This window comes from Alligator sinensis, unplaced genomic scaffold (genome assembly GCF_000455745.1).
Source record: "Alligator sinensis unplaced genomic scaffold, ASM45574v1 scaffold398_1, whole genome shotgun sequence".
NCBI classification, from domain to species: Eukaryota; Metazoa; Chordata; order Crocodylia; family Alligatoridae; genus Alligator; species Alligator sinensis.
Window position 1 is genome coordinate 354,015 of NW_005842708.1, and position 22,954 is coordinate 376,968.

Genomic DNA, 22,954 nt, shown 5'->3' on the forward strand with positions numbered 1-22,954 from the left:
CTAATATTGTACATGCCCTGAACTGTAGTGCACACAGGGCTCTGTCTTGCCAGTAGAAGAGGCAGACAGCCAAGCAAACCAGCCTGCAAATGGTCATACTTCTACAGTAGTCACCAACAAGTCCATCTCAATCAACTGGTCAATCTTGGAGCCTCTGACAGCCTATCTCAGGCTGTCAGAGGCTCAATGATTGAGAACAGCAGGATGCAGGTGTCTGGGCTGGGCCATGCCCCCTGCTGCCAGGGCTGGGCTGGGTAGGTGGGGTCAGAGCCTGGGCAACTTGTTTGGGGGAGGAGGGGAGTGTCCAGGGGTGAGGTGGGGGTGGGACAGGTGTGTGTGGGGGGGTGCTGTAGATCCTGGGCTGCCAAAAAGTGATCTTCACCATAAAAAGGTTGGAGACCACTGTTCTACAATTTAAAAAAAGGTGGCATGTGTGTTGTGGTGTTATCTATGACTGAGTGTCCCAGAGAGCCTGGAACTCTGTCCCTTTAAGGGAGGAAGAGCCCTGCAGGAAAGAGAAGGCACAGCTGCAGCCGGGCTGCCATGGAGCCCAGTTAATCTCCCTAATTAAAGAATAGCAGCAATGACCAAAAAGGGGCAGGGCCTGGGGAGAGAAGCCAGGGCCAGAACAGGGCAGTTGGGCACAGCCTGGCTCTGGAAGCTGGAGAGGAAAGAGATCAGCTGTGAGAAGAAGCCTGTTGCTGAGAAACAAACTGTGAGCATGCAATGCCTGGAGGCAGCAAGTAAAGGGCTGAGGGCTGGCAGTGGATTAAGGTACATGACTAAGTAGGACTTTAGCTATATAGTCAAAGAGTTTATGTTTTCAGTTAGTTTGCACTGGTGGTTTGTGGAAGTGACTGAGAGGTGGCTTGGGGGTCCCATTAGTGCCCTGGGGGCCCTGCTGGGGTAGGCTCGAGGCACAACCAGAGAGCCCAGAGCCCAAGAAGAGGCAGAGACCAAGACCCTGGAAGGGCAAGATAATAAGCTGGAACCCAGAAGATCAGTCTAGTACAGTGGACTGGAGCTAGAGGGTTTAGCCAGAGAAAAGGGGCAGAGGCCAAGAGGGCCATGGCCCAACATGGAAATGATGACACATAACAGCCCTTAAGGTTACAAGTGCCTGGGGGCAGCACGAGCAATCGGAAGGACCCACTCTGCCCAAGAGGGGCAGAGCTGAGACTAGAGCAAGGTCCAGGAGGGACCTGCTTGCAGCTGGGAGAACTGGGGTTTGCTCTAGGACCCTTAAGCAGCCTCGCTGCCAATAAAACAATTACATCAAAGGTGTGGCAGATGAGTGAGTGGGGGGAGGACATCCTGGATTTGGAGCCAGTCAGGGATTGTTTGGCCACAAGGGGGCATCACAGCCACCCCTGGAACCTGAACCTACTGCACTGAGGCATGATGATTTATGTTCTCAGAGGCTCCGCATCAAAACCAGTTGTCTCTCGGGTCTTAAAAAAGAGAACTTGAGTTAAAAGGATTTCTATCTCTGTATGCAAGGTAAACTTAATATAGTTTTGGAAATTGAACAGGATGAAAGTGACTGTCACTATAATTTATGGACATTTGCATGCTGTGATGGATGGCACTGAAAACGGCTTACTATACTGCAGTCTAGCTCCAGCCACTCCTCCATCTGTGACACTGCCATATATTGCCAGTTAAACAAGTCTGTAATAGGTAACAGTTAGGGTGGTCTAAGAAGTGGAGTTGCTGATTGGGTAGATGCTCTTTCCTCTGCATCAGGACTGAAGGAGCTGTATTGAAGCACAGTATAGCTTTCCAAATAAATACAAAGTCAAAGTCCTGCCTGTTTACCACCATTAAAGTTCCCATGCATTCTTACAAGAAAAAATGGTGCGCATTCCTGGGATGTGGGATGTCAAAAGTAGAGATGGTGAAATGAGCTCATAATGTCTTGTGAAGTGTAGCTGGCAGTGGCTAATGGACTTAAATTAAAATAATCTATTTCACTAAAGAGTGCTGGAGGATAGCAAATGTTGCATCTATTTTAGAAAAGGGCCCCAGGCAGTAGAGGATGTGTTGAATTACAAACCATGTGAGATTAAAGCTATATGTGGTAAATTGGGCGAGAATTAAAAACAGAAAGGTATAACAGAAAGGCTACTCCTTCTAGAGCCCCTTCCAGGCTCTGGAAGGAGTAACCAGCCTGGTTTCTGCAAATCCAATCAATCACACTTCACTAACAGATTCAAAGATGTTCAGTCCAGAAGGGGCTATTTTAATGCCATCCTATTTGATCTGAGCTTCTAATCTAGCCAAAATATGTGGTCTTATTTCAATCAGAAAGAGAAGTCAAAGGTCAACGATGGAGCAAAGTTTCTTGATGCATTTCTGTCTGTTTTACGAGACACTATGATGTTCTGGATTCTGACCACAGGAGGAACCAAATAACCATGGCCAGTTTTCCTACTCACAACTCTAAACCCCTCTGACAGGACCCTAACCAAAAACCCACTCTTTCTCCCAGGCCACACAAGAGAGTGGGTCAGTCTTTCTTTTTCCTCTGTCTCTGCTTCTCTCCTAAATTGTTTTCTTGCAACACCCTCACTCCTCCTGCCTGCCAAAAAATAAAACTAAAAAAATTCTTCAGTGGTGCCCCCTGCCTTTGCTGTGGGTAGAAATGTGTGCCATATTTGAGGGGTTTGGAGGCTGCTATTACATAAGCCACCTGCTGTCACAAAGGGGCTTAATGACCTCTTACAACTATTGTAAATGAAAGGGACAGTTAAGCTGATTAGTGTCATAGGAACTTGACTCAGCCCTTCACAACAATCATGCAATCTGATCCCTTATCATCTAATAAATTCCTGCATCCAACCCACTACTTCTGCTTGAGCCACACCAATCTATTAGACAGAAACCCAGCCTGAATTTAAGGACAGCAAATCCCCAGGGAGTTTGTTGATTTCCCTCACTCTTACCAAGTTGTGCCTTAGTACTGTATGTGTTTGAATTTCTATAGCATTGGCAATGTGTAGAAGGTGCACACGGGTGCATGTGCATGCCCTGAGATTGGTGGTGCACCCCCCGAAAGAGGTGTTGTCAATGCTGCCAGTGGCACCAGCAGGTGGTCACCACTCACCACCCCTCCCTTGCCGCTGACACCTCTGGTGGTACCTGCAGGTGGTCACCGCTGGCCGCTATGGGTGGCTGCATGCGGGAGTTCCCTGCCACTGCCTGCTGGTGGTCGCTGTGCCCCCCCAGGCTCCGGGGCATGCATCGGTCATGTTCTATAGTAACCTATTGACATTCTTTAAATGTTGCATTTGTCTTTGATGTAAAGTCCTAGATATAGGAGAATCCACTGGCTTATTTGGGTTTTCAGAAAACTTCTGGCTAAGGCTCTCACAAGAGGCTATTGGAGGCACTAATCATCAGATTGTCTAAGACTTGTCATGGATCAGGGACAGACAGCATGGATCAGGAATAAATTCTTAAGTTTCATTATGGCCAAAGGTTACCAATGGGTTGTTAGCGGCAGTCCTAACCTTAACAAAAAATGGAGGAGCAGAGTGGTAGTCAGAGTTGCAGAGCATGCTGCATCATTTAAGCTATTCAAAATGGGAAAAGGCTGTGACTAACTTAAATAGGGCTTAACCAAACTGGTGAATAAACATTGCCAGGACAGGTTAAATATAGTGTGAGAGAAGCCCTGGATATTTATAATGAGTGAGAATAGTGGAGGCAAAAACAGCATGTCCTTTTGTATCTTTGGGGTGATGAGGAAGGCTTTAACCCAACTCTGCAATGCCTCCAGTGGTCAGAAGATGCCAGTGGGGCTGTAGATGAACATTATAGGTCAGGGGCAGGCAATTATATGGGCTGGAGTGCCATTTAAGGAGTTTTGGTGAGCTGTTGAGGGGAGGAAGGAGGGGGCAATTGATCCTATCCTATCCAGCCTGCCAGCCAGCCACCACAAAATCCTGAGGAGGGAGGGCTGTGCACCATGCTTTGCCACAGTTGGAGCCAAGCAAGGCAGCATGCAGACTGCTCCCCCCACACCCATCCATTCCCCTTACCATCTCCTCCCCCTGGCTTCCTGTTGGCACTGTACAGTCCAGGCATTGCAGCTGCCAGCAGCTGGGCCTCCACAGGATGGGACATAATGCAGCACACCAAGTAGCCACACCACCTGCTACAATGAGCCACTGTTTTCATGACACGCTGGGAACATCCAGGGCAGCTGCCCCAAGTCTAGGGCCCTGCCACGGCCAGCATGAACCAGTGGTGCTGCAGTGGCAGTGGCTTATTGTGGTGGGCAGACAGGTGGGTGGGATGGCTAGGTACCAGGACTACACAACCGCAGTGCCAACAGGAAGCCAGGTGGGGGAAGGTGTATGCAAGGGGGGGTGGGGGTGACAAAGGAGACCGCATTCTGGGCGACCTGGCTCTGGCTGCAGCAGAGCAGAGTGGTGCAGGATGCAGCCCTCCCTCCTCAGACTCCCAGAGGTGGCCAGTGAGATGGATAGGATCAACTGACACCCCAAGACATGGCCCGCAGGCCATATTTTGCCCACCCCTGTAATAGGGGATCACATGAAATGGTTGGTATGTAGCAGGCTGAACAAGATATTGCCAACCTGCTGAGATGGTCTCTTCAACGGAAATGGTCTGCAGTTGAGCTGAATCTGCTGAAGTAGAGTGCCCGTTCTCACTGGCGATGCATAGGGGGTGCATGTGTACCCCCTGAGTGTGGCGGTGCACCCCCTATGAAAAGGCTCTGCTGATGCTGTCAGCAGCACTTGTGGACAGTCGCCACTCACCACCCCTCTCCTCTCGCTGCCGACACTGCTGGCAGCGTCTGTGGGTGGTCAGCGATTGCTGCTGGCTGCCTCCAACGCTGTCGGAGACAGCTGCGGGTGGTCGCCTCCCCCTGGTCAGCACTTGCTGCCCCACCTTCCCTCCCCCTGCCACTGACAGCGCCAGCGGCATCTGCAGGAGCTCCCCACTTACCATGGCTGTGATCCCACCACTAACAGCACACCATGCCCCCCCAGCTGCTGGGGGCACGCATCATTCATCCCAGTTCTGCTGCATTGCAGAGGCAGACAGTAAAATATAGAAAGGTGCAGTTTTCAAAGAGAACCATCTTGTAGCTCCAGGGGAGATACAGTAAGTCATTATTAAGTGCCAAATGCCATCATAAAAGGTGATCAAACGTGAGACCTCACCACCAACAGAGTCGATAGAGAGATTACAGAGGTGATCTCAGAGCTAGGAACAGAAGTCATATATGCATCATATACAATGAGGAGAATCCTGACTGTATCTGCTAGATCTATTCCAGTTTTATATGAAATGGGTTTATTAGTTAAAATGTTCAAAATGGTTTGATCATTAGAAACCATTGCAATCTGCCTGCTGTGGAATTACATTTGACAAGAATTACAAGATTCCCTTTTCTATTATTTGCCAGCTAGTTTGATTTCTAGCCTCAAGCACCAACGAGGGTGAAGGGAAGGTGTGGCAGGAGAGACCTGGCCAGTAGGAGGCTTCTGCTTTCAAGATGGAGGGGGAAAGAGCATCATGGAGACTGATTCCTCTTGTTCCACTTTGAGTCTGTGGGGTCAGGTCATTCCTTTTCCCCAGGGCTGCTGGGTTAAATCCTGTATCAGGCCAGACAGTACTCAGCAGAGGATACAGTGAATGTCTTTACCCAAACAGTGTTGATGAACAGGGAACGCATGGACCCTCATATACCTAAAAAGACAGGCTTATAAAGAATGGAAGACAGGAAACACCACTAAGGAGGAGTGTTCTGCACTGGTTCGCACCTGTAGGGGGAAAACTAGGAAAGCCAAGACTGCAACTGAACTTAAACTGGCTACACAAATCAAGGACAATAAAAAGTCCTTCTTCAGATATGTGGGAAGTTGAAAGAAAAACAAGGGCAACATTGGACCCCCTGCTAAACCAATTGGGGCAGCTCACAACTGGCACCCAGGAAAAAGCCAATCTGCTTAATAATTACTTTGCATTGGTTTTTAAGGAACCGCCCTTCCTAATATGATGTGGGATGACCAGGGTGAAGGTGAATAGATGCCCACCATTGGTGTGGATCTTGTGAGGGAGCATCTTGAGAAGCTTGACCCCCACAAATCAGCTGGTCCAGATAGATTGCACCCAAGATTGCTAAAGGAACTAGCAGACATCATAGTGCAGCCACTGGCAAGGATATTCGAGAACTTGTGGCACTCGGGCAAAGTACCTGAAGATTGGAAGAGGGCCAATGTGGTGCTTATCTTCAAGAACAGGAGAAAAGAAGACCTGGAAAACTACAGGCCAATCAGTTTGACCTCAATCCCTGGGAAGATCTTGGAAAAAATTATCAAAGAAACCATTCTTGACAGGCTAACAGAAGGTAACATTCTGAAGGATAGCCAGCATGGGTTTGTTGCAGGTAGGTCTTGCCTGACCAATCTCATTTCCTTCTATGACCAGGTGATGTATCACCTGGACAAAGGGGAAGAGGTTAATATCATACATTTGGACTTTAAAAAAGCCTTTGACCTGGTATCCCATGATGTCCTCATGGAAAAATTGGGCAACCGCGGCCTCAACTATGCCACAGTCTGATGGCTGGGGAACCTAGTAGTTGTTGGAACTGAATCAGCATGGTACTCAGTGACTAGTGATGTCCCCTAATGCTCCGTTCTCGGACCTGTACTCCTTAATGTCTTCATAAATGACCTGGACACTGGTGTCAGAAGCAGACTGGTTAAGTTTGCTGATGACACCAAACTTTGGGGAAGAGTATCCACACTTGAGGACAGGCTGGTGATGCAGGCTGACCTCAATAGGCTCACAAGGTGGGCGGATAAAAACCTGATGGCATTCAATATGGAGAAATACAGGGTGCTCCACCTTGGGAATAAAAACCCGCATCACACTTATAGGCTTAGCAATGCTACACTCGCTAGCACCATGACCAAAAGAGACTTGGGGGTCATGATTGACCACAAGATGAACATAAGCCACCAATGCGATGTTGCAGCTGGCAAAGCAAACAAAACTCTGCCTTGCATCTACCGATGCATCCTGAGCAAGACTCAGGAAGTCATCCTCCCACTGTACTCGGCCTTGGTGAGGCTGCAGCTGGAGTACTGCATCCAATTCTGTGCTCCACAATTTAGGAAGGACATGGAGAAGCTTGAAAGAGTCCAGAGGAGAGCCACATACAAGATCAGAGGACATGAAAACAGACCTTATGAAGAGAGGCTGCCAGCTATGGGACTCTTCAGCCTGGAGAAGCACAGGCTCAGGGGTGACTTGGTGGCAGCCTATAAGTACATAAGGGGTGTGCATCAGGATCTGGAGGAACACCTGTTCACCAGAGCACCCCAGGGGATGACAAGGTCCAATGGTCACAAACTCCTGCAAGACCATTTCAGGCTGGACATAAGGAAAAACTTTGTTACTGTCTGAGCCCCCAAGGCCTAGAACAAACTCCCCCCAGAGGTGGTGCAAGCACCTAGCCTGGACACTTTCAAGAAACATTTGGACGTTTATCTTGCTGGGATCCTTTGACCCTCACTGACTTATTGCCCCTTGGGCAGGGGGCTGAACCTAATGATCTTATGAGGTCCTTTCCAGCCCTAATGTCTATGAAATCTATGAAATGTCACACACCATGTGACTGGGCAGGGGTGTGGGTTTGTAATGTCACACATCATATAAGGGGAAAAGGGGGTTGTGTGATGGGGCAGGACTTCCTGTGGGTTCCACCCACCTGTCACATTTGCATTGAAGGGCAGTGTTCCTATATACAACTCAGGATTTTTGTGGGTGATATCTGTAAGGACTGGGTCATGGGTGGTCTAACCTAATGATTAGGCCGCTGGGGAAAGGCAGGAGCCAAACCACAGGCTGGTTGAGGGGTCAGGTGCCAGAGACCAAGTTACCAATTCCAAATGGAAATCAATGGCCAGAAGCCAGTGCTGTAGTCAGGAAGAGTTGGGAGCCAGAGCCAAAGTCACAGTATGCCAAGATCCAGAATCAGGAGCCAGAGCCAAGTAAAGGTATGCCAAAATTCAGTGCCAGAGTCAGAGTTGGAACATATCAGGAGTCAGAACAGGAACTGGGGTGAACCAAGAGTTTCAGGCTGCATCCAGACAAGCATGGCTGTGTGGTAAGATACCTCACATTCAGCTGTTCTCCACGCTGCATGGGAGCAGCACAAGGCAGAGGGGTATTGACACCTGGATATCCAGGGGTCAAAAACCCATGCATGCAAAAAAAAAAAAATAAATATATATATATATAAATATATATCAGAGCAGCACATGTGGGGCAGAACACACCACTCAAAACCAGAGCCTGCCCATCCGGAGTCATGCTCCAGCTGCCAGCCAGGCTTCAAGTAGCAGGATTGCTGCTTTGGGGTCCTCCTGGGGCTGCAAAGTAAGGCTGCTGGGGCCCAGTGCTGGCTCTAGCCTCCCCTATCCCCCCAGGGTAACCTGCCATGCACCAGAGGGCACCTGGGACAGGTGTTCCCCGGCAACAACTAGCGTTGGCACCACGTGTGCCACGGCTAGCTGTCCATGGGGAAACAAACGTCTACACTCATGTGGACATGGCCTTAAAGGGCAAGTTACCACAGTGTTTCCCAACCAGTGTGCCACAGCACAGAAGTGTACCATCAGAAATGAACAGGTGTGCTGCAGAATTTTGCCTTGGCAATGATCTACAATAGGTATGAGGATAGGGAATGCCCTAACAGGTGTGCTAGAGAAAAACGTTATTAATGTAAGTGTGCCTTGGGCTACAAAAGATTGAGAAACACTGAGTTACCAGATCCAAGGAGAATATCCCAAAAGCCAGAGTCCAGGAACAGAGGTAGCAGGGTCAGGAAAGCAGAGAGCACATCATCAGAGATGCCGACCGGGGCAGGTCTTCAGGAGAACTGTTGGCTGGCCTGCAGTCTTCTGCCACAGGTGGAACTAAATGGGGAGACAGCTCTCCCCAGCAGCCAATCAGGTGGCCCTAACAGTGGCCAGTTGCAATCAGTAACTCAGGCAGGGCTACCAAGCATGTAGGTGGGGCTAGCTTGGCAATTAGCCCAGCCTGGATTGCCTGTTAGAGCCTCTGACAGTATCTTTTATTATAAGCTATCCCAACAATGCAGTTGGTCTAATAAAAGATATCACCCACAGAAATCCTTGCCCCTCACGCATTTTGTGGACCATCACAGATATAAAATCACTTCAACATTATCCGCATGTGTTGCATATTCCTTGCCCACAATACTAACTACTCAGCACATGCTCTCTGATTGTGATGCAGACACATGAACCATCTATTCACAGGGCAGAGGACAACTGCCATGGATTGCTAGTATAAGTGACCCAGATTGCTGGCCAGTGGAATATAGATCCTAATAATTGATATCTGACTCATCTAAATATTGGGTTTGCCCCACCCTCCTGAGATTTCTTTGCAAAAAAATCAAGGAGAATGTGAACCTGGGGTCAGAGTTGGAGGAAATCCCCTAACTCCAAGGCCCTGATTTCATTTGGATGCATCATGGGCCTGATTTTTCCAGAACTGCTGATAACATGAGGTTTCCATTCATTTTAACCAGAGTTCTGAACATAGTCTCTAGTGATAAGCAGGCCTCATATGCCTAAAAAGGGCATGCAAAACAATCAGAAGTCACAAGGTCACTCAAATCACATGACTTCTCCAAAGTCAGCCTGGACATCTGTGGCAGAGCAGGAAGCGTTCCTAAATATTAGGAGTTGCTGCCCAGTGTCTGCATCATAGATAGACTGTACACATAGCGCCTGGCATAGTTACTCATTTGTATTGGTATTACTATGTTGTCTAGACCTTGAATGAATCCATTAGAGACCCATCAATCAGAATCCCCCCTTTATGACACCATGGTCAAGGTTTTAAATGCATTTCAAGGGATTTAGACATATCTTCCCTTTACATTCTTTTCTCTGATGCCTGATAAAGGGTGTTTGTGCCCGAAAGCTTGCAATTAAAGAAAGTTTGCAAAAATCTTGTTGGTCTAATAAAAGATATCACCACTGTCCACAAGCCCTGATTGCTCTCTTTCTATTACACAGCTTTGTAAATCGGAGCCTGCTTTTTTTTTACCTTCACCTATAGCAGGGGTGTCCAACCTTTTTGAATGTGGGGTCGGATCACAAACTTTTTATCACCCAGTGGGTCGGCGAGCCATATTCAGAGACCTCACTGGCAGTGAACGCACACCTCACTGGAAGTGACATCACATCAGGAAGTGATGTCACGTGACCTTTGACACCAATGAAGTTGCAGGAAGTGACAATGAAATGGGTCTGCTCCACACGGGAACTTACCCCGTGCCTCTGTCCGCCCTGGCCCAGCCCCGAGGGGCCCCCAGCTCCGCGCGGGAACTTACCTCGTGCCTCCATCCACCACGCATGCGGGCAGGGCACAGGCCATGCTGCAGCTCCCCTGGCCATGTGCCGGGGGCAAGGGGCAGAGTCCATCTCCAGCTCCTCCAATCAGGCATGCTGGGGCAGCCCCGCTCCGCGCAGCCCTCAGGGCAGCTGTGGCAGGACCCAGCTCACTGATGAGCTAGGCCCTGCGGTGGTAAGCAGCTCCCCTCCGCTCGCTGCCGGCTGGGGCCCGCGGGCCGGACCTGCCCACCTCGCCCCTGCCCTGCTGCCGCTGCCCTGCCGCCGCCACAGCTCCACCGCCATGGTTCTGCACTTTGCAGCGGCGGCAGCAGTACCGCCACCACCGCGGGCCAGATAAAATGGCTTGGCAGGGCTGCATGGTGGTCCGCGGGCTGCATGTTGGACAAGCCTGACCTATAGCCTTTGTCTGACTCTCCTCTGTCCACTTAATTCACTCAGAAGGGTACTGCCCAGTGCTGTGCATTCTTTGGAGCCTGTCACCTGAAATCATCATCTATGGTTGACCTTCTGCTATATTAGTAACAGTCATTCTTCACCTCTGGATCCAGATGGAATTTTAAAAGTCTCACATTTTCTTGTCTCCAGACTTCTTCCCCCCTTCATACTTTTGCAGTAAATGAACAATTCTGAAACTAGTTGCCTCTTCCTGTAATGTATTAATATGTAAAACATTATTTTCCAAAGCAGTAGCCTTTAGCTAATCGCTGTATAGGTTGGCCAGCAAGCAACTTCAGCAAAGCTCATTTTGCAGATTGCTGTTTTATCTGACTAGTTCTGCTCCTGGCAACAGAAAGAGGAGTCCATCAGGGCTCTCAATTGGAAACCCCGTTTTCAGGGATTATACATCATCAGCAATAAAATGCTCTTCCAAGGCTTTCTACTGACACGCTTCCTTGCCCACTGGTTTGAGATATTGGTTGTTTTGAGCTACAAAGGGACAAAGAAGATGGATCATTATAGATCCAGGACATGTTTTACAAAAAATGATTGGAATGTTAATCCTGCTGTCCTGGCCAAATTTCTACTCTGATTTTTACTTTCTGATTCTCTAAGTTCCATCTGCATTTCAAGGGCTGGGAGAAATCAATGTACATTCCAGAGTATTAGAAAGGGGGGCGGGGATTCTGCCTGTCTGCAGACACAGCAGCCATTTTGCTCTCAGGGTTGCTGCAGCCTATTACAGATGACATCTGTGCACTGTACTATCTCCAGGAGACTTTACTTTTGCACTTACCTGTTACTATTTTCCTGAATCTAAAATAAAAGCAATTTTATACTGGGAGCTAATGATATCTCTTTGCGCAGTCAGGTATTAAAACTCTGCAAATTTTTACAATTTTCTATTCTGGAACCTGCTTGGGAGAGTGACAGAGCCCTCACACCACAGATATGCTAGCTGGGGCAGTGGGTGGTAAATATTTTGAATAGAAGGTTGTCTGTGGCTTACTTTCAATAAACTGTGGGATAGTTTGTAGAGTCTGGCTCTCTGACTTGATCAAGCTACCAAACAAAATACTCATTATGGAAGGACAAAGATAACATCTAGGGGTTCTAGTTGGCTCTAGATTCATTTGAGCTCTAAAATGGTATATAAATGTTTAGGATTATTATTTAATTATTAAAACCAGATTTTCAAAGCTCAAGAAGAAGCTGAAAAAAATGCTTTTCATGTAAAATATGCATAATCTTCAAATTTTCATGTGGCTCCTCTGTGTATAAGAATGAAACCAAAAGAGCACACAGTTGTTTTTCTCCCCTTGCAGATCACCTTCAAGGCTTTAAGCTTGGTCATTGTACACTTGAAGTGCTTCAGAAGTGTGAACAGCTTCAGTGTGAGCTGGTCACTCATGCAGTTATAGAAGTGTTCTTGTGGCTTCCTTCCTGGCAGACTTACTTGACAGCTATAGTATTGCATAGAAATGTTTCAGAGAAAATGGGAATTTATGTGCCCAGGCTTTGGTTCATGGTTCACAATCGAGTTACTGGGCTCACATGGTTCACAGTCGAGCCATGTAGATGAAAGAGCTGGATTGGATTTTGACCCTTAACTGAATTCTGTTTCAGTTTTGCAAAGTTCATAACACACACATATCTAGGTACTTCCATCTTGGCATTGTCATAACCAAGTGTGTGTATATATGTATATGAGAACCCCCACTAATGTGTGTGTACATATATACAACTGTTATGGTATAGAAATGTCATTGGCATAAGTTTAGTATACCCACATCATTGATGGGTAGCAAAACCATGACTATTTTCCAAGTGTCTCAACTAAGTAGTTATAAAACTTTATACCCTGTGGCATATTGTCACCACCTGGTATTTGGTAAGTGCTGCTTATCTTACTGTACATGAAAATAAGTTTAAGGGTATTTTAGAGAGTTTAAAATGTATGAGAAGTTTTCAATAGTTTATATAAAGAACCAGGTACTCTATGATTGTATAGGGAGCCATAAACACCTCCAAAATAGCGTTTCTACATATTGGATAGTAAAGAATCCATGGTTTCCATCACTTCCAGAGCCAAGGGGGAGTGTGGGGTTTTTGGGAAGCTTCCAGCTCTAATGAGATAAGGCACTTGTTGTTGGCTTTGCATCTCTCACAGAAGATGAGGCTTTGAAGCTTTTCTGAAAAAAACAGCATGCTGAATCTCAACAGGGGCAGATGTGACTGGGTGAAATCCTACTTTGAAAGCAAAAAAGAAACATTTTTCTAGATGATTGATGTTGTAAGGCAGCTGTTTAAAACTGCTCAGAGAGTTGGGATGTTGATTGAGCCTCCTGTGTAAGGTCAGTGGGCGATGGCAGAGGAGCAGTTTAAGAGATATTTATCAATCATGTTCCCCTGCAGTTTAACACAAAGAGCTCTTCTCTATACATCTATGTGCATTGCCATTTTTTAGACTAAACTGGTGGCTGGGACATTCCTATTTTGTCAGAGCATGGTAGTATGAAATGACTAGCTACACTACCATCTAGTGACAGCCTAAAATATAGGCAAGGTCGAAGTCAAGATATAGTCAGTTGTATGTCAGTCATATCACACTGGGCGTGTTTTCATGAGAACTGGGTGAATGACTGGTGGTCAATGACCTTCACTGCAACTGTAGCTTTATTTTTTTATTTTTTTGGTTCTCAGACCCTGATGTTTACAGATGTTTTCGGATGCAGTTTGGATGAACAAATCTGAATCTAGGGGCTGTTTGCAAATTGCTCTTGGCTGTGTCTTCCTCTTTTGCTTTCCCAGCCTTGCTCTGAGAAGCTGAGAAATCAATGAAGGCTTGTTTACAAACACCTGCCTCGGAGGCAGTCCCAGCCATTCCTGAGCCAATTCGTCACAAGAAAACCACAACTAGGGGACAAAGAAGAGCCTCCTTCCTGGCTTTTAACCCAATAGCAAGATAGTTAGAACAATTGCCTGGGGAGTAGGAGACTCAGGATCAAGATCCCCCCCAACCCCAAGCTAGAGGAGATTTGGACCCATGTTTCACAAAGTGTTCTCATCACAAAGACCCTTTCCCCTTTCAGTTCTATGTAGTTTGTATGAGAGTGTCATTTGGCTAAAGAGCATAGACAGCAGAGGAGCAGAAACCTGGACATGGCAGTATTAATTTTGCTGACCCTCAGAGCTAGGCTGCTTCTACCTTACTTCTCTCCAGTCCTCCAGTATCTTTCTACTGTAAGGTGGGAAGTTCTTTTTTACCTGCTTAAAGGCGGGAGCGGAGGGGGCAGGGGGTGAGATTTGTCCCCAGAGGATAATATGATAAAAACACCTGGCATGGATTTATCAGATTTGCTTTTATGACAATGTGACAGGCTTTGTGGATATCAGGGAGTGGTGTATACAATATAACTTAGTTTAGTAAGGCTTTTGACATAGCGTACTTATGAAAATGTCATGGGGAAACTAACAAAATGCAGTCTAGATTAAACTACTTAAGATGGGTAGATAGCTGATCAAATTATCCTGCTCAAAGCATGATCCTTGGTAGCTCAATGTGACAGAGAATATATATATCCAGTGGGATCTTCCAGGGATCCAGTTATATTCAATATCTTCATTAATGACTTGGAGTAAGAAATTGAGTGTAAACTTAAGTTTTTAGATGACACCAAGCTGGGTGAAGTAGAAGACATGGTAAGAGGACAGGGTTATGATTCAAAATGATCTTGATCCATTGAAAAAATGGTCTGCAATAAATAGAATGAAATTAATTACAAATAAGTGCAAAACACTATGCTTAGAAGAGAAAAATCAAGCTTTGGCTTCTTCAACCATGGGATGTTGATCCAAGAAGAAAGATTGCTAAGAACAGGTGGGATCTACCTGATGAAGAGAGGGAAGAGCATCTTCGCAGACAGGCTCGCTAACCTAGTGAGGAGGGCTTTAAATTAGGTTTAGTGGGGGGTGGAGGCCAAAGCCCTAAGGTAGGTGGTGAAGTAGGTGATCCGAAGAAAGCGCAAGCAGAAGGGGGCAACAGGGAAGGCCTTCTTATGCTTCCTGAGAAAATAGGGGAATCTGCTAGTTATATCAAGTGTCTTTACACAAATGCACAGAGTCTGGAAAACAAGCAGGAACAATTGGAAGTCCTTGCACAGTCATGGAACTATGATGTGATTAGAATAACAGAGACTTGGTGGGAGCGTGCATGACTGGAGCGCTGTCATGGATAAACCAGGGGAGGGCAATTATTTTGGACGGAGGGTCGCTTACCGAGTTTTGGCAAGCTGTTGAGGGCTGCATGGGTAGCCCCACCCCTGCCCCCTGATTGCCATCTTAGGAATGGAAATCCTGCCCCTAGCCTCTGACCTTGCCCCTGGAAGTACTCCTTTGGGGAAAATGGTTTGCCATCTTAGAATGGAAAAAAAACAAATTATATACTAAAAGTCAAGCACCCATAATAATATTTTTAATTTAAATTTAAAAAATTGTCTTGATTTGTCTGTGTTTGTGCTGTATATGTAGAAGTGATTACATATTAGCTCAAAATTCAGTCTTACTGTTGTAGAGTGTGTGAGGTGTGCAGGGTGTTGGGGGGTGTTGGGTTTGTGGGGATGTGTGTGTGGGTATGGTATTTGTGGGGTGTGTGATTGTGTGGGGGAGGGTGTGGCTATGGGGTTTGCAGGAAGGGTTTGAAGGTATGTGGGGTGTGCATGAGAGCCTCGCAACAGCCTAGAACCTGAGCGCCCTGCAGCACCTCCCCACCACTGCCAAGAGCGTGCAGCCCCAGTGCACCCTGCGCCTGCTCTGCACCGCCCAGCCTCATGTAGTAGAAGCAACAGGGACCAGTGTATGCAGCCATGATACTGCGCTCCCCATGTTGACTCTGGGGTCGCCTGTCAGGGCTGAGAAGAAGCAGTAGAAGCTGGGCAGAAACTGCTGCTTGGCATAGGGAAAGTGGCCCGTCCTCCTTGCTGCCGCCGGGCAGATTTTGCTGCGGCCGCCTGGAGCCTGCGCTGTGCTAGGCTGTGGTGTGGCTCCTTCACTACCACCGCTGGTGCCCAGCGCGGCAGCAGTGATAGTGTGGAGCAGCCGCAGGGCAGCTCATGGGTGGCGGTGAAGGTGCTGCACTGCAGACTGGTGCAGTACAGGCTCCGGGCAGCCGCAGCAAAAACTGCCCAGCGGCGGCAAAGGGAAGGGACCGCTTTCCCTCTGCCAAGCAGTAGATTCTGCTCAGCTTCTTGTGCCACTGCTGCTGCGGCTGAGCCTCAGTGGACAAACCCAGAGCTGGCGCAGGGCCCAGGCTCAGCAGCAGTGATGCGGGACAAATTGCTGCTCAGCATGGTGGAAAATCAGCCCCTCCCTCTCCCCATGGCCTGCACTTCCTGGTGCATCTGCTCTACACTGCCACTGCTGCCCCGTGGGGCAGCCCAGAGATGGTGGTGATGTGAAGGAGACACAGAACAGCCCCGCATGGGCTCTGAGCGGCTGCATCCGGAAGCGCTGGCCATGGGGAGGGGGAGGGGCCACTTTTCCTCTCATGCTGAGCAGCAATTTGTCCAGTGCCACTATTGCTCACCCCAGACAGGTGAGCATGAGGTGCATGGGGTCAGGGCTGCCCTCACTGGTCCCAGCCTGTACCATGGGGCTGGGATGGGGGGGGAGACTGGTAGTGAGCGGACATGCTTGAGCCCAGTAACAGGTGCATGGGAGCACAGGGCCTGCACTAGTGCCCTGGGGCCAGTGCCAGCAGGGCCCAGAGCGGGGCAGCAGGAGCACGGGGTCCCACCCAGCAGGGGTTCTGTGAAGCTGGGCCAGCTTTCTTCTCTCCCTGCCGGCACAGCCCAGCCCAGCCCAGCTCCATAGATCCTTGCCAGCCTGCACTCCTGCCCCCCCGCTCTGGGCCTTGCCAGCACTGGCCCCACGGTGCTGGTGCAGGCCCTGCACTCCTGCACACCCACTCATTTCCACTGTCCCCTGCCGCTGCTTTCCCCACTTTCCTGGCTCCCTGCCAGCTGCACTACACCATGTGGCTCCCAGCTGCCTTTCTGAATGGGGGAGGCAACCTAGTGACAGATGATGCAGAAAAGACTGAAGTACTCAATGCCTTTTTCACCTCAGTCTTCACAGGCAAGGTCAACTGCCAGATTACTACACTTGGCAGCACATTTTGGGGAGAAGGTAAACAGCCAACAGTGATGAAAGAACAGCTATGGAGCTACTTAGAAAAGCTGAGCATGTACAAGTCCATGGGGCCTGGATGCGATGCACCCAAGGGTGCTGAGGGAATTGGCTAATGCGACTGTAGAGCCCTGGCAATTATCTTTGAAAACTCATGGTGATTGGGATGGTTGGAAAAGGGAAAATATAGTGCCCAAATATAGTGCCCATCATTAAAAAAGGGAAGAAGGAAGAATTACAGACCAAACAGTCTTACCTCAGTCCCTGGAAAAATCAAGGAGCAGGTCCTCAAGGAATCCATTTCTAAGCACTTAGAGAAGGTGATTAGGAACAGCTAGCATGGATTCACCAAGGGCAAGTCATGCCTGATCAACCCTTGGTGAATCCATGCTAGCTGTTCACCCCCTGCCCCCCACTACAAAAAGGATGTGGACAAACTGGAGAAAGTCCAGCGGAGGGCAACAAAAATGGTTAGAAGGCTGGGGCACATGCCTTATGAGGAGAGGTTGAGGGAATTGGGCTTGTTCAGGCTTCTCTTCTCTAGACTATGAGGGGATTTTATATCTGCCTTTAACTACCTGAAGGGGGGTTCCAAAGAGGATGGAGCTAGACAGTTCTCAGTGGTGGCAGATGACAGAACAAGGAGCAATGGTCTCAAGTTGCAGCAAGGGAACTTTGGGTTAGATATTAGGAACAACTTTATCACTAGGAAGGTAGTAAAGCATTGGAACAGGTTATCCAGAGAGATTGTGGAATCTCTATGATTGGTGGTGTTTAAGACCCAGGCAGAGAAAGCCTTGCCTAGGATCATATAGTAGGGAATGGTCCTGCTTTGAGCAGGAGGTTGGACTAAATGACCTCCTGAGACTCCTTCCAACCCAAATTTTCTACAATTCTATATGCACTATGATCTAGGCAAACTGGATATATATAGATTCTATATAGATCTATATGCCTATGATCTAGGCAAACTGGATAGCATATGCCTAGATCATAGTACCACAGCAAAGAAGAGCTCATGGGTTATAGTAGATAGCAAGCTGTGTATGTCATCAGAGTTGCATTCTTTAAAAAAACCCAGTGTATTGAGACATATATTCATAGGAGTGTTACATCCAAGTCATATACAGTAGACATTCAGCACTAGTGAAACCTCATCTGGAGAACTGCATCCAGTTTTGTGTACTTCAAGGAAGATGTGGACAAATTAGAGTCAAGAAGACAGTAACAGTAACAATTAGAGGTCTTGAAAAAATGACATGAAGAATGTTTGAAGTATTGGAATTACATACTTGAAGGAAGAGGAGCCTGAGGAGGAATCTTCAAATACAAAATGTGGGTGGTGATCAGTTGTTCTGTCTATAGGGAACAGGGAAAGAAGTAATGGGCTGAAATTTCAGCAAGCCAGATTTAAGTTCAATATTAAAAAAAGAAAGAGAAAAAATCTCACTCTGAGGGTGGTTAAACACTGGAATAGATTGCTTAGGTCATGGAGTCTCCATACTTGGAAGTATTTAAGTACAGTTTGGACAAACATTTGTCTGGGGTGGTTTAGATGGGGATGATCCTTCCTTGAGCAGGTTGAACTTGGATGGCCTTCTGATGTCCATTCCAGCCCTGTTTTTCTATGATTCTACTACATGTTTTGCCTTTCTCACACAGCATGTCCAGTTATCATATTTATGTACACTACAGTACAGTTCCAGTTTCCATCAGCATTCCAGGTTTTGATTGTGCTTTGGTGAATTGTTTGTTGTTTTCTACCTTCAAGATAGAGCCCTGGCTCACTCCAAACTCCACATCCAGGAGGAACATGAGGAGCCAGCAAACCTGCCTCCACTCAGTCGTAATGTACCCAGCTGCAGTGGGACAGAAGGTCTGCTTCTCTTTTCTCTCTATGCCAATTTCATGGTAGTGAAACTCGATAGTTATCAGTGGGGTTGCACTTGATTTGCATGGGTGTATGCAGCAGCCAGACCCAAAATATCTGGCTGCACATTTCTGTGTTTCAGAATACTGCAGATTTTCCCTATTAACATGTTCTGGGTGGTAAAAGAGCAAGCTGGTGCCAGGTTGAATAGAAGCATAAATGGTTCATTCCCTGAACTGCAGGGGCATAAACTTGGCACATAGAGCCATCTGGGCTGTCTCACCTGGGAATCCGCAGCATTTCATTCACATGCTCTGTTTCTTAGCTATTCCCTGTACACCAATCTTTTTGGAAGTCGGCACATCCACTTTTTGCTTGGCACAGCTCTAGCCTAAAGGCACAGGGACTGAGGGGAGGGGTGAGATGATGGCTTCCTCCATTCCTGTGAAGTCCTGTCTCCCTGCAAGTGAGTTTAATATAGTTAAGTCAGGGGAGTTCCCAGCGCTGCCAGGAACTCGGGGCTTCTGTGGCTCAGACACACTGCTGGTGTCTTCCAAGCTTCTGCTTGGTTGTTCCCTTGCTGGCCATAGTGTGCAATTCCTCCTGCATTTTGCTCTGCCTGACACAAGTGGCTGGGTTGGCACCAAAGTGCGCAGCTTTAGCAGCTGCGGAGGCAGCCCCTTGCTGCCAGCCTGGTAAGGGGGTGTGAGTGGGATTACTATCCTCTCTCCCCCTCTCACCTTGTTGCAAGCACCCATTATGCATTCAGTGCTTTCCAAACAGGACAATCCCTCTTCTAAGGAGTACATGTTCTAAAGACAAGTCAAGAGAGGTCAAAGGAGGAAGAAAAAGAACAGTTAATAGATCACCTGGTAGTAAGGCTGCCTGACACTTTCCATTATTAAACCCTGCTTTCACTTGCCAAACTTGAACAACTTGGGCTGAAGTTTTCCGTGCTGGCTGGCTGTCTTAACCTGAATTATTCTTTAAAAACAGTCAAAGCTGTTCTGATGTTATGTAGTTATTTTGCTCATGTTAAAAATTCTTAAGGTCTTTTCTTTGACCAGCCCTTGTGCTTTGGATCAGTAGCAAAGGCTGCTGAATCAGGAACAGGGTTTTTGATTGTAGCCGTGTTGTTCCAAGGACATAGGCAGGCAAGCTTCTTTGGGTAGATACAATATCTTTTATTAGACCAATTCAGTAGTTGCAAAAAATGTCTTTGCAAACTTTTTGGCACAAGCACCTTTCTTCAGGCATAGGGAGTCTCTGCTGTTCTAAGATCTCCAAGGAATGAAAGAAGCTAAAAGTGTGACAGGATGTCAGTGAGAATGTATGTAGGTAGAAAATTAGGAAAACAAGGGTAGAGAAGGAAAGGGAGAGGTGGAAAATGAGGGGGAAATCATGCCAAAGGTAAATAAGGGAGTCTCTACTGTAGTTGAATTCTCCAAAGTAAAAAAGAGGCAGTCTATAAAAAAGTAAATAGCTGGAAATTAGGAAGACAAATGGTAGAAAAGGGCGGTGGGTGGGGAGAGTGTAAATGGTAAAGTCACAGGTACCTGGTGAATCAGATGTCAGGCGGGTTGTAATGTGTCATAAATCCAATGTCTACATTGAGTCCATGATTTTTTGTGTTCAGTAGATTTATGAAGTGAAGTTCATAGGCTCTCCGATACCGACAAATTTTCACCAAGGAGAATACCCATGATTGCCACCTCACAAATCCCAAAGGGCCCTCCACCCAACAAGGACACTCGTACTTTTGAAATAGCCACCTGGATACCACACCCTTCCCTGAAACCTACATAGAAAATCCTCAACCAATTGCAACCCATACTAGAAGAAGACAATTCATAAAGAGATCTTCTCAGAACCACTCATCCTAGCATTTAAATTAGCACCAAACCTCGCTAACTTCATCACCAGAAACAAATTCCCTATGACCCAAACCACACCTAATAGATCCAGACCATGCCAGGGAAAGAAATGCCAAGCCTGCCACATATCCACCACTCTCACAATAACCACACCCCACAACAAAACCGTCACCATTCCTAGATCTTACATCTGCACCTCCAGAAATGTTATATATCTCATCCAGTGCACCTAGTGCCCTGATGGAAAATATGTAGGAGAAACCAAACAATGACTGTGCACCAGAATGAATGCACACTGAAAGCGCATCAAAGACAAAAATATCCAGCTGCCTGTGGGTGCACACTTCGCATCAGACAATCACTCCCTCTCCCATCTCACAGTTCTAATCCTCACAGGGAATTTACAAAACACCTTTCACAGATGAGACTACGACCTTCACTTCATAAATCTACTGAACACAAAAAATCATGGACATGGTGTAGACATTGGATTTATGACATATAACATTACAAACTGCCTGATTCACCAGGTACCTGCCTGACCTTACCATTTACACTCCCCACTTCCTCCCCTCCTTTTCTACCTGTTGTCTTCCTAATTTACAGCCATTTAGTCTTTCACAGACTGCCTCTTTTCTACCTTGGAGAACACAACTACAGCAGAGTCTCACTTACTTACCTTTGGCATTATTTCCCCCTCATTTTCCACCTCTCCCTTTCCTTCTCTACCTTTTGTTTTCATTCTTTACATTCTTGCTAACATCCTGTTGCACTTTTAGCTTCTTTCATTCTTTGGAGATCTCAGAACAGTAGAGACTCCCTATGGCTGAAGAAGGGTGCTTGTGCCCGAAAGTTTGCAAAGAGTTAGAAACATGACTTCTGCTGTTTCCATGAAAATTCCCCTAAATCTGGCTAAGCAGTGAGCCTTTGGAAAAAAAATTTCACGATTTGCATGTGAGGAGAAAACTCTTCCTTGAGCTTTCTAGCTTAATCCCACATACCAAATGGCGCATGCCCTACCCTGGGACTGCAAGAGGCAGGGTAGTGCTACATCTCCGAAGGGGGAACAGTTGCTTCACAAAGGTTTTGTGAAAATAAGTTCTTGAATGCTTATGAAGCACTTGGATACTCTACTGATGAACCCCTGGGGAAAAAATAACTCCCATGATGAATTGATAATTCTGGCCATAGAGCAGGCTTTCTAAATAACATCTAAAGCCACACACTGAACAATGGGGAAAGCCAGAAACTGCATAGTGCTCAATAACTATCCATCCTTCTTCAATCCATCCTGTGCACTTGTAACAGCTGCAAAGGCTTGCTTGGCTGCAAGCTGAATGGGTGAGCTGTGCCTGAGAACTTTGCAAGAAAGGTGGCAAAAGGTTTGCAGCGGATGCAATAGCTTTTCCAAATCGAGGGTATGCTGTGCACATGCATGCTTTTTACTAAAGCATTTGAACCGTGACCAGAGCTCCCATTGCAAACCCTGGGTTCTGATTGGTTACTATGGAGCCATAAAAAGCTGAGGGAGGGAAAAGCAGCTGAGGAGAAGTTGGAGGAGAACAACACCAGCCTGGAGAGAGGGGCAGAGACTTAGCCTCTCCTTCCCCGCCTCAGGCAGGGGGAACAGAGGCTTGCTGGGTAGCAGACATCAGGATACAGGGCTGGCCCACAATTTTTTGGGACCCCCTGCAAGATATAGTTTTGGGGTCCCCTGATTCATTGAAAAATCAAAATTGCGGTTAATTGTGGTATAAACTCACTGAAAATAGTTGGGGCCAGGCTGCACACACATGGGCTGTGCTGCAGGGACACAAGATGGGGGCAGCATTTGCTGGAGGCACCTGGGTTCCCTCCCCAGGGCCAGGGCAGGGGCCCAGGCCAGGTCAGGAGTGGAGCTGGAAACTCCTTCCCTGCTTGGCTGGGAAGGTGCTTCCTGCCTGCATCAAGCCCTTTAAACATGGCGCAGGCAGTGGGGGATGAGTGGGACACGGCTTCTTGGCTGCAGGGACCTCTGCAGCTGTAGGTTCTGCAGGATAGGATGGACCGGCCCTTTCAGGACAGAGGACAGCCTGAGTCATCTGAGGAGAAGCTGATTCCCCACCTGGTTCAGAGCTGTGCAATCAGGAACAAATACCCAAGGAAAGAGT

General features: G+C 47.4%; 1 protein-coding gene across 7 annotated transcripts in view; it reads left to right on the forward strand.

Moving 5' to 3' along the window:
- The first annotated feature begins 656 nt into the window (after nucleotides 1-656).
- TLDC2 (TBC/LysM-associated domain containing 2) overlaps nucleotides 657-22,954 on the forward strand; it is a 115,596-nt gene continuing 93,298 nt past the window's right edge. For 6 of the 7 annotated variants that reach the window (XM_025216080.1, XM_025216082.1, XM_025216085.1 and 3 more), the window contains exon 1: nucleotides 18,864-18,936. In XM_025216080.1, coding sequence (XP_025071865.1) covers nucleotides 18,874-18,936 — 63 coding nt within the window. In that variant the 5' untranslated portion in view covers nucleotides 18,864-18,873. Of the gene's footprint in view, nucleotides 775-18,863; nucleotides 18,937-22,954 lie in introns of those variants that run through there. The other variant, XM_025216086.1, reaches the window with a different exon arrangement.